The following is a 15,666-nucleotide window of genomic DNA, read 5'->3' as shown; positions in this document are numbered from 1 at the left end:
CATAAAAACCTGGCCGACTTGACTTGGTGACTAACCGCATTTGGATCAAGTCAAGCAAGTCAAGCAAGCCGGACTTGCTTGTGGCCACCTCTGGACGCTTGGCCTTTTCACATTGCACGCACGTGTTAGATTGACCAGGCTCGCATTTGATTTTCTTCTCTCGGCAGTCGAGGCAGGCCTGCGCAAGGCGCTTGCGCGGCCTCATAGCTTTGGTCAGACCCCAATTCGGATTGACGGCCTCGCCATCTACCTGAGCGGGAATACGATGCCCGCCTTCATAAACGTAGAATTTTCCTTGACCGGGCACCTCCTCGGCTCGCAAGAACGTCTTGTTAGATGTCTCTACATTGGTGGGCCCGCCGTAACGTCCCACTGAATGGTCTGTGGTGCTGGCGGAGCGATAGTGCTGACCGTGGTCTGGCCCGTTGGATAGATACGGAATGTGAGGAGGGTGACCATTCACTCCATTTGATTGATGACCCTGGACAACTTCCTCGCGCCTATAACCATTAGAGTCGCGCGTGCTGTCAGGATACGTGGAATACGGTGAGTGGGTGGTCGGAACATGACCCTGTCTACCCACGGGAGTCTCCAAGATCGGGAGGTCCACCTTGTGCCCCGGACGGCTTTGCAACGACGATGCCACCGGACCCTGGGTTGTGGGAGGAATTGACTGCCAGGAAGGATTCCCGTATGATGCTTGCCCGTGAGGAGGACTTGCAGGAAACGCCGCAACGCTGGAGCCTCGAATGTGTATCTGGTCCACAATGTCGTGCAGGCGCGGTAGCACATGGTGCGTCGGCCGCGGATCGGTATGACCACTCATAGGACTCTGTGCCGGGCCTTGCGGACCTCGTGGAGCGAAAACGTTGACGTGATTGGGCCGAGACGACTCCGATGGCCTCGGCTCGTAAGGTGAAGGCAGGTCCGCCTGTGCACGCGTTGGAGCGGCGTAGGATGCGTAATGTCCGCTGGCCTGCCGCTCGTGTAAAGGTAAGTCCCGCATAGGTTCAGCCAAAGTGTCTCCGAAGTACATGGCTCAATGGTAAGTTGCGATCATCAAAAGTCCCCGGAATGGCCGAATCGTGTCATCAGGACTTATCAGCGGTCCTCCAGAATACGCAAGTGGCAAGGAAGAAAGGTCGTTATGGCCAAGGTAGACAATTCCTCAACACTTTGAGATCAAAGTGGGAAGGAATAGATGCTTCACATAAAACTCAAACGAACGGTTGAATGATTGAAGCGCAAGGAAGCGATCGGCGCTGACGGCGTAGTAAGTAGATGAAGTCGAAAACGTCGAGTTCGTCGACCGGAAGACCTAGAGAGCTGCCAACTGAGGAAGGCCAAAGTATTTACTCTCCGAAAGCCTGGACGATGCAAATACAGGGAAAGAAGGTGTTGGCACTGAAGAACACCTCAAGTGGCGAAAGCGCTTGTCAATCCTGAGGATGGCTAGAGACCATATATATGGAGACCCCGAGTGAGATACGACGATGGCGCTAGTAAGCAGTGCGGAGCACGAAAGGTACAGCAGGAGAGGCCGGGATCGAGTGGAGAGGTTGAGAGCGCAGAGATATAGAAAGAAAGAAAGGTAAAGCGATTGATCTCGCTAAGCAGGGGAACACCGAGAGGAGAACAGAACAGAACGAGACGGCGACGGCGACGACGACGAAGACGATTATGATGCTGGCGGGCAACGGAGCAAACAATACCGGGCACGGTCTGACCCCCGGGATCTACTGTGAGAGGTGATGGTAATGCTAGCGAAATGTATAATATAAGATAGAGCGCGGGAATTCACCACCACCACCAACACCACACAAGGCAGAGAGGCGGCGGCGGCAGACAGAAGGGGAGGTACATGACACACAGTACCTGCTGCTGCCGATAGCAGTCTCGACTCGCCGGGTGAAGACTGCGCTCGTGGTGTGGTGTGGTGTGGTGTGGTGTGTATGTGACTGCGTGAGTGTGTGCGCAAAGCATATGTATGTGTGTCTGGGTGTGAGTGCGCGCGTGTGAGAGAATGAGAGCAAAGCGTGCGCCAGGACAGTACAACCCGGACGACAATGAATGCCACCTCCACCTCCACAATTACAATTGTTAACGTACAGTAGTCCTCCAGGGCTGTAGACTGCGGTCAGAGCACCTTCTTCCCGCCTAAAAGTAGAAGGGGGGTGCCTTAAAAGTCTGATGCTGTGGTGGTGGTGGCCTGCTGGTCGGTAGTTGTGGACTTCGTGTGTATCATCGCCGTCAGTCCATTATTATCACTTCCGTGCGGGACCATTTGTGTGGGACCATTGTACAGTGCGATCTACTGGCTCCATGGGCGGGCTGTTTAATGCACCTGAACTACAGGATGATTTCGTTGTATCCCTCAGCTCGACGCATCCATGCATGTAGGCACTTCACTCGCGCTGTATGTGATGCATCCGAACACCCGTACAGTTCTTACGCAAAGGGTCAACATGTACAGCATAAGGGAGCAATCGTCCTTCTGAGTTAGTGAGGATTGGGTGAACAGATGAGCGCCTCTCCACGTAAAATGTACCGCCACTAAAATAGTACGAGATCATGGGATATTGGATATTGGGCTACTTTCGAAGGTATATGGGTAATTAGCATGGTACTTGATGCAGTGATCAGTTTTTTTTGACGAGGGGATAGTGCAGATGGAGTGGGTGCGGACGTGGCTCTCATGTGTGCGCGCGCTATGGCGTATCGTTTGTCGCAACGCAGCTAAAGTTTGGCCTCCGAGTGTGGCACCGCTGCATGTGTGATGGCGTTGCCCGATTCGTCGACGGCAGATGGATCGTGATACCAAACTCTGACACACTGGTAGCAGGATATTCTTGATGAGTACATACGTCGACCCGTACGGCAAGCAGAGGGAGCACAGGCAGATCATTCTGGTCGCCCGGATTTTGGATCATGTCTACTGTTCATCGCCAGCATGAAGTTCTGATCCCGCTTCCATAGGTAATTTGACGGCGCGCGATGTGAAAGCTCGGTGAGCGTGCCGGACGATGCGTATGCGTGCATGGGTGCAATGAAGTAATGGGGGACGGCGCACGGTAAGTTGGTGGTTGTGCGGATCGCTATACTTTGGTCCTCTCGGCTGGGCTGGTATGGACTACTTCAGGATGGTGCCGGCATCCGCAACAACAGATGCACGACTTTGTTCATTGCTCAGGAGATGTGCTCGCGGTACCCAATAATCAAATGGCGATTCCAAGTACGGATATGGAACTCACTCCCGGGAACTCTGTGACGATGCTTCGTGTTTCCGCGTGCAAACACATCGAAGAAGGTCATTGGTACTGTACCTAGGTACTCGTGGACTCACCACCTGGACAGTCTGCAAGCGCTTACGACTTGCGTTTGATCTGTGCGTTGGGGAGCGGGCAGGCCCTGACCTATGGCGGTCGACAAGGGTGCTGCCTCCTCCACATCTCACCCGCGCGCATGGCCTCTCGCGATCCAACTCCCAAGTGATGATGGAATCAGGGCGGCCGGCGTCAAGGTGTCGTCTGCTGTCGGCATCTTCCTAATAACACATCGTCCGGTCAAGGTAAAGCGCTGCTCACAACGACTCATCTTTGGAAGATGCCCGTGGTATCCAACCCACTCATCATTCATACTGTACACGGGATGACCGGAGTGATGACACGGCACATGCATGTTTCACGGCTAGGGCACCGGCGTTTGCAAAACTGGGCTGCTCGCTTCTTCTTTGTTCATTAGCGTCTGTGCCGCCGGGCGCTGCGATGGGAGACGTACCACGGATCGAGCATCGCCTTGTTCGTTCCTTGAGTACCTAGGTATGCCGCCGAGCGAAGACCGAACACTCGAATGTGTCTCTGCCGTAGCCGACAAGTTCTACAGAGCGATTGGACGCCTGGGGTCTCCTTTTTGGTGTACAAGAGAAAGGATCGCGTATGTCTCAGTACTAAGTCATGTGCTTCAGCCCTTCCTTGAACTGTGATCGTATCGATCTCGGCGGCGTACGCGGCACGGTCATGGTGGGCATGTATAAACTCTATCAGAATTACACTCTGGGCGGACAGCAGCATTGTGGAACGGAAGCACAAGTCATACAGACTCAAATCCTTCACCTCCAACAGCAGTCTTCATGTTCAGGGCGGGCGCACGGGCACAACAGGCACAAACATGTGCTGGACTGGAGGCCGAGAAGCCCAAGCAGACGACCGGCGTGACCGCGTCGGTACTTGCCAGAACAATACAAAAGACTTCCATGCTTTCCGAATACGTATATTGTATTCACCCGTGTATCACGAATTTAGTTCAGACTTGTGATAACAGCAAAAGCATACATAGCCCGTTTCCCCGCAAACGATTACACCCTCCCGAAGAGTATTATTGTATTATTAGCGACGAATGTTACATGTCAACCTGTGCTTTCCGACATTAGTGGTTTGTCGTGTTTGGAGAAAATTCAGGTGGCGGTACAATGGGTCCAACCTCGTGAGTATTCCTATCATCAGGGGCGGTGATGTCCCAGGACGGGCGTCAGTGGAGGGTCGACTCGGTTTGGTATCTTCGTTCAGCCAAAGCATCGCCAGGGAGAAGCCTTGAGCCTGCCGCAAGCGATTCCAGAAAAATCAGCCGACCGGGGCACGAACCATAATCTCGTGGAAACATCGGGGCGTTGTTGAGGATCTGCAATGGGCGGTGGTGGCGCCATGCTTACGTGTGGGCTCCCGAATCTTCGGAGGGCTCATGGAAACGAATTGACCATCGTTGCAAGTCACGTATTTCATCACCCATAGTGCTACAGTACCATGCTCCAAGATCAAGGTGCATGCACCCGAGGTTGGGAGAGCGTGTCCGTGTTTCGAGTGATTACTTGCCTGACGAGGTTCAGCCAAAAGACTCGAGCGCACCTATCCAAAGCTCGTTACACAGTGTTTTGTACTCGGCCGCCTGGGCCGCGTTCGTTTTTGTTGCAAAACACTATGCCGCGCACGCGATTCCTTCCCATAACTTGTCCGTTGCAGGTTCCCATCGCTTCGATGTCCAACGATGCAGTTGCCACGACGCCCAGGAAATGGCAATGCTGTGTTCATCATTATGTCGTACTGTGACGATGTGATAGTCTCTCGAGACGATCGGAGTTCAGTTCGAACAGTAGAGTCGAACCAAGGATCCCTGCTGATGAAAGGCACATGGCAACGAGTCATAAAATCTTCGGGTCGGCAACACTGTCACACCTTTGCGAAGCTATGTTCGGCGCCACGTCTGCCCGGCCATCCGCATGACGATCAGACAGAACCGAGATACCTGTCTCAGCGGTCGAACTGTCAACGCGAGACAATCAATTACGACCCACCGTCCTGGCACATTTCCGGCGCACGTCCCGACGTCCTTTGTAAGCAACGATTAAACTTTCAGCGGTAGTTTCCAATTTGTTCATCTTCTTACAATTACGAGCGTCTCTGGACACCAATGGGCGTTCAACCTCCAAGGGAGTAGGAACATTTTATGATTTCTCGTAATAGCCCGGGAGTTCTTGAGACGAGTAAATTGCTACTTCCCGTCAGAGGCCAACACGGTAAGGCCTTTCCCAGGTTGTTCTCGAAACTGCAAGGGCAGCCTGCATGCTCGGCGCATTGCTCGGTAGAGCGGTTCCGGCACCCGCATCGGAACGAGGGCAAAGCTGGTTCCGCAACCCTGACCCAGAAGTTTGGGCCACCAGCTCCTAGTTCATCAATTTCACGTATCAAGTGACTTGTCGTGTCGCAGGATGGAAACTCTCCATGAAGTTGGCTTCGATTCATCGGCAGTCTCTATCAAATTGAGTTTGCGATATGGAGAAAGCTGAATTCACCATGATCCGCTGATAACGTCGCAGTCTCGAGAATTTGTCGCTTTCTATGAGATCCCGAAGTGTCTCCATTTGCAGCACGAGTCAGCACTAATGAACCATGGATTGTCAGGTAACGATGAAGACGTACACCATGAAGATTTATTGGCTGATATGCTCGCACGGTACAAGACAATGTCCCGATCTTCCAAGACTGCCTGAGCGGCATCTAGTTCGGGGCGTACGCACATGCTACTGCACATAGAGGAATTCTGAGGTACCCACAAGTGACATGTGAACACTCAATTTAAGTGCACACCACTTTTCGACGGGCGAGGGCTGCGTGCCGGCTTCAACAACAATGGCCAGAGTTCCCTTGGAACGCCTGGTCATACGTATCACCTGATTACAGGGTACCTGCGTACATCCATCTCAGGCGTATCATTGCAGCTGCAGACCACCCTTCGACATCCCCCCCTCACCGACATAGAGGGGCCTGACGCACCCCTGGGTTTGGGTGTTGCGAAGAGTGCTTGGTAGCGCTTACTGTATCGGTTCTGGTGAGCAGAACTTACTCGGGTTGAGCAGCTTCGCCCATGGGATACATGTGCCTACTCAACATATACTGCCCTGTCGCTCTTAAGTTCTTGGCGAAGTGGCACGCCGTGAAGGGGTAGACGCCACTCGTCCTGCTATTTCACTTATTACCCAGAGGAGTACATGCTGCGCGGCGAGGGAGACCATACGCCTCCACAGTTGATCATAGTGTTGTAGAGTTGCTGCAAGGACGAAAGAACATGTCGCAGCATGCTTGGCATTATCCCTAAGTAGCGGTACATGCAAGTAGTCATGTCTCGGTCACGGACTTTATTCCAGATAGCGGACTGCCATCTGGGCCATTCAAAAGCTGTCCGAAATGATCTTCCAATTGTTCCGATCATACTGCCACTTGAAATTGACTGCATTTGGTTAACTGAAGGAGTTTGTGTACTTCAGGAGATTGATGCCTGGTTGCCATAGGGAGGGATGACTGTGGACGAGCTCGATTTCCGAAGCATGTTTTGAGGCAATCCCCGTCTCAAACCCCAAGGAGGCCCCTACTAAAGCATCGCTGAGGCCGCAGGGCTGAAACGTTGCGGACCGGACTTCGAGCTCACTGCACTTGTCCTGGCGAATTGCGATTGAAGATGACCTTCAGTCCGGCCGAACAGGTTGACACGACAGCTGGCCAGTGCCTTCTTTTGTGACTTGTCGTTATCTGAAGAGTTCTCAGCGCCGTGACGAGTGGTGACGACCAATAGTCAAGACCTTGAAGCCAGGAGGGTGTGCAGGTGGTAGGATGCGCACGCCTACACGGGTATTGTTCTCGACGGAGGCACAAATCGGACCATGCGCGTCGACTTCGCCAGTACAAGCCGGACTGTACTTATCCAAGTACCGTGTGAGACGGAGAATAGCGACTCGAGCGACTGGGAAATGGTTGGGAAAAACTGTGTGACAACCTATACGAAGAAATACGGAGATACTTCGACGTGCATGGATAGATTATGGACACATTTCATGTGCCACCATGTACAATTGGGAATTGACCTTTCGACAATGGTTCTCCGCCTATGCGCTTTACAGCGGGCGGAGCGATAGCGAGCGCGCGCGAGTCAGTCTTAATCACTCGCGTTGATTTGATGTCATGTGAAGATCGTCAACAGGGAATATGGGATATCGCCGAGCGGCCTGGTGCAGCTCCTCAGCTCTATCAAGCATCTAGACATCCCCATCCTCGCAGGGCTGAACCACGAGTGCGGCCAAACTGTGGGGGAATAGCGCCACTCGTGTGCTGAAGCCTGAACGCTCGCTACTGTTGCAGTACTTCTTGTTGGATAAATACGTACTCCATATATGATCAGGTACTTGAAGGAGAGAACATCGGTACACTTTTGTGAAATTCTCTCTTTGTTGTTGTGCCGCACCTACATCACGGTCTTCATCGCAACGGTGTGGGCCGGTGCTCATATGCATAAGCGAAGCCGTGTATCATCTCGAGCGCTTCGACCCTCTCAATTTGGGCTCCTTGAACTTACCCACGCCAGGACGAATGCTGGCCTGGGGCTTATCATATATGTCACTATTACGATGGGTCAGACTGTCCCGAAATGCGACTTGAAGGCGCGATCCCATTTGAGATTGTGCCTTCTCCAGCCGCATACATGCATCCCATGCGACTAAAAGAGTTTCTTGATCGTCTCCGGTCCTGCTGTATTCGACGACGCACAATTCCTACGCGTGCTGCTTGTCGATAGTCCACAATGCTACTGTGACCTAGTTTTAACCGAACACGGTCGATCGCTTATCCATGCTTTAGGAGTGTCATCGCACATGACGCAAACGAGCGAACGTCAATATTAGATGTAGATCAATAGAAACAGATCGATCACCACGAAGCTGTGCAGAGTTCGATCAAGATATCCGTCACGGACAAGTGCTTCAAGAATAGTCGAACATCAACAAGTGTCAACATTCGAAATACGTTATTTGCCTGTGATAGCGAGTCAACGGATGGGTACCCAGGATATATTTTACGACGCAACATACAGTCGCCGCGAGACAATGCGCGGTGAATGTTCGATGCGGCGACTCGGAGCATTGCGTCGCCTTCATCCCGCATACAGCACTTCCCGATATACGAAGACCGAGTGAGCAAATGATGGAAGGCAAATTCGACATCGCTGTCCAACGATGCTTGCACTGAGGTCAAAGAGACACCCCTTTCTCTACAGGAAGACCCGCTGTCCTCGGGCCAACCACTCGTAAACATCTGCACAGCGAGTGCTCGAGGTGGCCAGCATACGCAACGAGATCCATGTATTTTTCATCATCCGGTGCTCTAAAGATCAAAGATGAGCCTCCTCATAGTCAGACGCTGATCTCGAGAAGCAAGCATGCTCTGGGCGCAGAGATGGTAAGACCGCAGCATCTCAGACGTCGATGACCAAGGAAAACGTACACGAGACGACACCATCGTTCCAAGTCTTGCTCTTTCATGGCTGGTCGGTCGATTGGTCAGTGAAGTTCTCCTGCGTCCATAGACGATACACAGAGTGAGAGGACCTCAGTGTAGTGACAACATGGTCATTGCTGATTGCTGATTGCTATTGAGCTGAGAACGCTGGAAGCGTCCGTAAAGATGTTGCCGTAGTAAGTTATACCCAACGACACGAAGACTCAAATTTTGTCAACCTGTTCAAATGACAGAAGTGCTGTAGATCATATGCCGGCTTTCCATCGGCAAGAGTCGACCAGGAATAACTTTGTGCTCGATACGACAGCTGCAGTCCATGGACTCTGTGGATGTTTTCATAAGCCATGCACATGCAATCTAATATTTCCATACATCCATGTTGCTCAAAATCAGCGTCTAGTGGCCTGGCCTTTCACTCGTTTCCATGATCAATCTGATCTATATGGCTGCGTTTTGAGTATCATTCTCGACCAGCTCACGAGGAAGTCCAATACTGGTCGGTCAACATCAAGCGGGAAATGCAATCCCTGTCTTCCCGCGACGTAGCAATACGGAATCATGGAGATGAAGTTCGACTTCCGGCTTGGGGTAAAATAGATTGTATGCTCGCGCAAATGAGTGATGAATGACATGTTTATTGATGAATTCTGTGGCCCTGATATGAAACGCATGAAGCCCATCGATCGAGCGTTATGCGCGATTAACTACGGGCAGTTGGTCTTGAAAACTTATTGCATCAGGAAGCAAGACAATACGCCATGCTAGATGCTCGCCGCACCTTCATAAGTGATTTCCAGACGGTTGTGAGATTCCTGTCGAAAAGGAAGCAGAATTTGATCGGGGACGGGCGAGACGAACTTATGGTCGCAATAGCGCCAAGGCTTGATTATCATTCCTCGCCGCTGATTGGCGCGGCTCCATCCGCTTTGTCCGAGGTCGCGACGAACACCTCCTCACGCTGCGTCGTGATCACAAACGAGATCGGTACACGATTGTCACCAACGTAACTCATCACATCATGTTGGCTCAACAGATTGCGCAGCAGTCGCTGCGGCGATGTATGTGACTTCTCCCGCTGGACTGGACCTTTCACTCCAAGCAGAATGCCTACTGACAAGCCCTATAGTGGCCACCCAGACCAATGCGTCCCTTTTCGCGGCACCAGCGATGCTGGGAGCCTCTCGCAACGCTTTCGATGTTCAGCGAAGGTACGATACCGCAACGACGTATTGGAGAAAACATTGAAGGACCGCAGTTTTGACATGTCTATCTTTCAACAGACTCGCGACCGCCGCCGCTACTCCTAGCCAGCAGGCCAACCACGACATCCTCGTCAAGCAGCGATTGAACCGCCCAGTCGCGCCGCATCTCACCATCTACCGCCCTCAGGTCACCTGGTACTTGTCCGCTCTGAACCGTATCACCGGCTGCGTGCTCAGCGGTGGTTTCTACGCCTACGGTGCGCTCTACCTCATCGCGCCCACCCTCGGCTGGCACGTCGAGTCGTCAGTTCTTGCTGCCAGCTTCGCTGCATGGCCCGCTTTCCTGGCCATCACGACCAAGGCTCTTGTCGCCTTCCCTTTCACCTTCCATTGCCTCAACGGTCTTCGTCACCTGACCTGGGACACTGCCAGCATGATCACCAACAAGCAGGTCACCACCACCGGCTGGGCGGTTGTGTATGCCAGCATTGCGTCGGCAGTTGGCTTGGCTTTCTTGTAGGTATAAGAGAGGGCGCAGGCTGGATTGACGGGGATGGCGTACAAGATTTTCTTGGGTGTATTTTACGCAAGCCATTGAGGCTGGTACAATGAAATGATAGTCGACCTTCCTTTTGTTAGAGTTGACAGTCTTCACTATCTGTGCAGTGTGTTTACACATTTGTCCCAACACAAAGTACTCATGTCTGTATTCACGCTCGAGGCATAAATGTTTCTGATATCGGGTTTTCACACGGAACGCCGATGCAAGCACAAGGACGATCGTGATATCACAGGCACTCGCACCACGCGAATCTGCAAGTATGGCGTTGCGGAGTACGGATGCTGCTGCTGCTTTGATATTCTTGACACGCCGAAGACATCTTCTGAGCAAGTTGCCAGATTAAATATCTCGCGGACCAGGACATTCTATGTAGGAAGCTGCGGCCGTTGCATGTATATTTCTTGTTCGACCTTGAACCCCAAAGGTTTTGTGGACACCCACCCGGATCGACATCAATGATATACCGGCAATTGGAAACAGTCTGACTAATGCGGTGCAGCCGCAATACACAGTCTCATCGAGGAGTTTCCTCCGAACGCGTGGCGCTTGCAGCTCCTGCAAAGACGAGAATGTGAAAAACTCTTGATACGACCTAGCCCACTGATATAAAGGGAAAGTAGACGCAGTACAGCACCGATCGCCCAATTCCATGGAATGCCAAGTTGGACACACAGGCGTGCTCACCACGGGCTCTCAGGGAAGGTCTTGCAAATAGCCGAAGGCGTTGACTAGCACGGGATGAGCTCGAAGCGGGTGTATGCTTGCGAGTGGAGCAGGATAGACATTGACGCCTCGAGGCTTTGTAGATGCTTTGCTTGACACGAAGCTGTCTGCAATTGGTCGAGCAGAGCTAGTGATGTTGCGCTTGTCGCTGTCAGTGGTAGACCACGCACAACCCCATGCTGACGCCAGACACGATTCCTAAAATACGGTGCCATCAGAGAGGATCATGATAGGTGGCTCCTTTGTATTTGGCCGGCTGACTTCGGCAATCTCTCGCCCGCTCTGTACAACCAATGTTAGCCCTGCTTTATTCACTGTAGGTACGTGAAGAGAGAAAAGACCGACCTTCCAGGAGCCAGCTTCGAGCATTTGCGCCAAATTGAGCTTGTCATTGCCAGACAGACCGAGGAGATTGTTGACTTCCAGGAGCAGTTTGTCGAGGAAGCCAACCGTGACCGCTCGCCACTCCACTATCACGTCGTCATCCGCAGTGAAAAGCGGGACCACCTCAAAGTTTGGCTGTCCTTCACGCGTGGCATTCGATCGATACTGCTCCTCACCCCGCTGCTGATCAGCCTTCTTCAACGTCAGGAGACCTGTATCGACCAAAAGTCCACCGTTGCGATATTCTGGTAGCCCGGTCATCAGCTCGACTCCAGCGAAATGGACGTTTGCCAGCTTCTGCATGGGCACCATGAGAGAATAGGTCAACCATTGAGTGAGTTTGTGAAACGGTACAATGCTTTGCCAGGGCTGCGAGGGCACTGATGGCATCGATTCGCAGGGCCAGGCATCTCCAAGGGCCTGGCCATTAATCTGGGTGCGCGTGGCTGGCCAAATGGCAGTCAGGCTGTGCATGAGCGTATCCCACAGAGTTGGGAGGGTGACTACGGTGACCGGGCCCCGGTGCGTTGATGGATGATTGAGAAGGTAGTCTAATAGATTGCCAGGACGCGAATTTGCGCCAAAGACTTCTTTGTTGAGGAGGGATTCTCCAAGTTTGACGAGCAGACTCGTTCGACCAGCTAATCCATCAACTGGGTTCTCCGCCGAAACCTGCAAGCCTTTCCCAACGCTCTCCGGAGTAAGACGTTTCAAGGCGGTGCTGTCGACCTGAAATGGCTGATTGTGATCGCTGGAGAAAAGGCCCGCTTTGAACATTTCCAGGCTAGCCACTGCGAGACCTTCACTGCGCTTGAAGACTCTGCCGTCTTCTTGGGTCTTGTATTGCCATCGAGCACCTGCACCTGCATCCAATAGCACAGAAACGAGAAATAGATCGATCAGTCTCCGTGTTCGTTCTTGGGTGTCGACACTCGACGGCCAACTTTGTATCAGCTCGTTCACTCTGGGTTGACCGCCAACATCGAAGTGTTGCCATCGACCATGAGGAGGAATCTTATGATAGTCGGGTTCGAAATCGCGCTGGATTGATCAATGAGCATGAAGACTCCGCATCAGAAACCTACGTGTACGGAGAGGAACTACCTTGATGATCGAAACAACGTATTTGGCTGTGTCAGCAAACTTGGTCATGTCAACGTTGAAATGTCGTAGTTGATCGTTCTGAGCCTTCTCCATTACGATGCGACTGCGTTCCCGGACCGAGTAGATGCTGCGCAGGTAGCCAGCCGGATCGACATTTGGGTCGGGAGCTTTGGGCAAAGTGACATGTGGGATGGCGTGGGTTTGTGCTGGCACTTCTTTGTGACTGCTTGACTGCAGTGCCATCTTGGAGAATGGACGTGTTAAGCTGCTGGTAGTAGACGAGACGGATGGTCGTTTGCCTTGCGGCTTGAAGCTATTCTTACGTGAGAATATACCCATGCCAGGCGTTGGTGGTATCGCTGCTGTGGATCTGGTGCACGCTAATCGCTATCGTACAGCTGCAAGGTCAGGAGGGGTTCGACCATCTACCCTCACGACCGGTCAGTACACCTTGCTTCTCCGCTCTGTACAACCAGAGATTTGTTTTGGTTGGATATCCCTCCAGCTTGATCATTCCTTGTCTCGCGTATTAACAAAGCGCTTCCAGCATCTCGTTCACGCAAGATCGGATCGCTAGCCTCGCAGTTGTGCATGGGGTGGGAAGGATCGCAATATTTGACGACGGTGCTCAAGGTGCAAATACGAGAACGTCGTTGAGCCAAACGATGTTGTGCAGCCCGAGACGACGTCGAAGGCCAACGGAAAGGATGGTCGAATGTAATCTACATGCGTAAGATATCAGGTTACATGCTACGAATTATTCGGTCTATCTTTATCCATACCTGACCCGGCAACAAACGCCGAGAGCACTCTGTCAAGACCAAGGAAGGTACCTAGGTAAGGACCACTTCAAGTGATGCAGGATATTGCCGCGAAGAGGCAATGACAGAGCTGATCGCCGTCATCATTCGGGTCCGGCGGCCAGGTTGTGGTTGCTTATCTGCCTAAAAAAACAAAAACGCCGTTGACAGACCGACGCACGCACGCACATGAACATCACCAGAAGATAACCGAAAGTCCAATTCAAGCAAGAATGCAACTTGGTATTGTTGAGCGCGAGCCTGGCCTTTCAGCTTCTGTACCCGTGGCAGGTGATGGCGAAAACCTTGACCGATTAACAAGAACATTATTCGGTACCGTTCAGTGGCATGGACATGTGCTGCAACACGAGACATCCTGGACCTTACCATCATGATAGAATGAATCCTACAGCTTGCTGTTTAATGCCCCTTGCAGTAGCTGTAGCCCACCTTCCTTGACCTCGTAATGATGACCTCGTGTCCAACCCATCCACTGGGCCAGAACACGTTCCCCTCCCACCCCTGGCTGAAGACCATGAGCTGACCAACCCGAACCTTCCACGCCTGCACCCTGGCCCTCAGCAGGCTTACGCTTCGTAGCATCACCCTGAGCGATCGCATATGCAGGCGTAGAGGCAAGGGTGACGATTGGTCTTTGATCAAAGCCGGATGTCTCCAACTCTGCTTGCGTCAAGACAGGCGTACAGCAGGCGTCTGTGCCATCAAAGATCTTTTCCCACTCGTCGCGGGTCTTCTCCTTGAAGAGCCTCGTGAAGGTCGTCCGCAGTTCCGGCCAAGTACTCCGATCGAAGCGACTTTGCGCCCAGCGTGAAGGCGCGAAGCCGAGTCCTTGCATCAGCGCGGCGAAGAATTGAGGCTCGAGTGCGCCTACTGCCATGTAACGTCCGTCACTAGTCTCGTAAGTGTCGTAATATGGACAGCCTCCGTCTAGGATGTTCGTGCCCCTCTCCCCGCTCCACAATGGCGTCTTCATAGTTAAGCGCGGCAAAGATGCAAGATGCGCGGATCCATCAACCATATTGGCCTCGACTACCTGGCCGCGACCTGTCCTTTCGCGCTGAAAGAGCGCCAAAAGTATGCCCATGAAGCATACTGCGCCACCTCCAGCGAAATCGCCTATAATGTTGCCCGGTGCAAATGGTCGGTCGCCCGCTCGGCCCAACATGCTCAAGACTCCAGACACGGCGATGTAGTTGATGTCATGGCCAGCCATGTCCTTGTATTTGCCATCGCGGCGAAAGCCTGTCATGCGACCAACGACTAGTTTAGGATTCAATTTCTGAAGCACTTCCTCTGGTCCTAGACCCATCTTCTCCAGAACGCCTGGTCTGAAGGGATCGATGACGACATCGACATGTGGTATGAGAGATTTGATCAATCTAATTCCCTCTGGACTCTTTGTGTTGACCGTCACCGAGCTTTTATGCCTTGTGAGTTGGTCGGAGGTCGCAGGTGGAGGATCAGAAGTGTGAGCCTGCGGGTGCGCGCGATCAAGACGGAGGACGGTAGCACCGTAATCAGCAAGTAGAAGACCCGCGTAAGGTCCTATTCCGCATGCAATTAGTATATTCGCACCCGAGGAGTCTTACGAAGCGCGCATACCAGGAGCGAGACCTGCGAATTCTAGCACTCGAATGCCTTTCAAGGGCGGTGGTTGTGTCATGTTCATGCAATTCTGAGGGAATGGGTTCAGGCCCGAAGACCACTACCCAACAACGGAGCGGTCACATCATATAATAAAGAACGAATCGTTAGTTTGTTGTAGAAAGATGTAGCGGAACATTAGATTTAGCCGCGGATAAAGATGATGCCTACGATAGTGTGGGGAAGCGTCATTGCGGAGGAGCTTTCACACGCGTACTGTACATCGTTGGGAGCATCTCTTGCATTCAAAACTCCTTTTGTCCTTGACATCAGTACTGATCTCAAATGTCAGCCTCTGCACAAGCTTGTTCGAAGCATCGATAGGTGTACTATTGCTCTCGCACCAATTCCACTACTGTATGCAGGTGTCATCGATTGTCGGTCCTGAC

At 52.4% G+C, this 15,666-nt stretch overlaps 4 protein-coding genes across 4 annotated transcripts; 1 reads left to right on the top strand and 3 right to left on the bottom strand.

The window, feature by feature from the left end:
• Positions 1 to 35: 35 nt before the first annotated feature.
• On the bottom strand, positions 36 to 1,036 carry K489DRAFT_409911 (uncharacterized protein; the record flags this gene model as incomplete). Its single annotated transcript, XM_033607641.1, has 1 exon — positions 36 to 1,036. A coding segment is annotated over one exon (1,001 nt), but the record flags the coding sequence as incomplete, so codon positions are not given.
• Positions 1,037 to 9,855: 8,819 nt separating this feature from the next.
• K489DRAFT_388694 (mitochondrial succinate dehydrogenase subunit C) lies at positions 9,856 to 10,559 on the top strand (the record flags this gene model as incomplete). The annotated part of the gene is made up of 3 exons (XM_033606436.1): positions 9,856 to 9,895; positions 9,964 to 10,045; positions 10,118 to 10,559. 3 exons carry the CDS (start codon positions 9,856 to 9,858, stop codon positions 10,557 to 10,559), a joined length of 564 nt encoding a protein of 187 aa, XP_033459828.1.
• A 963-nt stretch (positions 10,560 to 11,522) lies between these two features.
• Positions 11,523 to 13,055, bottom strand: K489DRAFT_370414 (DUF1688 domain-containing protein; the record flags this gene model as incomplete). The annotated part of the gene is made up of 2 exons (XM_033603131.1): positions 11,523 to 12,749; positions 12,813 to 13,055. The coding sequence occupies 2 exons, from the start codon at positions 13,053 to 13,055 to the stop codon at positions 11,523 to 11,525; spliced, it is 1,470 nt and encodes a 489-aa protein (XP_033459827.1).
• Positions 13,056 to 14,018: 963 nt separating this feature from the next.
• Positions 14,019 to 15,296, bottom strand: K489DRAFT_370413 (CoA-transferase family III; the record flags this gene model as incomplete). Its single annotated transcript, XM_033603130.1, has 2 exons — positions 14,019 to 15,178; positions 15,236 to 15,296. 2 exons carry the CDS (start codon positions 15,294 to 15,296, stop codon positions 14,019 to 14,021), a joined length of 1,221 nt encoding a protein of 406 aa, XP_033459826.1.
• Between the last annotated feature and the right edge of the window lie 370 nt (positions 15,297 to 15,666).

This window comes from Dissoconium aciculare (assembly GCF_010015565.1).
Source record: "Dissoconium aciculare CBS 342.82 unplaced genomic scaffold K489scaffold_6, whole genome shotgun sequence".
Taxonomy (NCBI): Eukaryota; Fungi; Ascomycota; class Dothideomycetes; order Mycosphaerellales; family Dissoconiaceae; genus Dissoconium; species Dissoconium aciculare.
The sequence above is the reverse complement of the archived record's forward strand: the minus strand, read 5'-3'. Positions and strand labels throughout refer to the sequence as shown.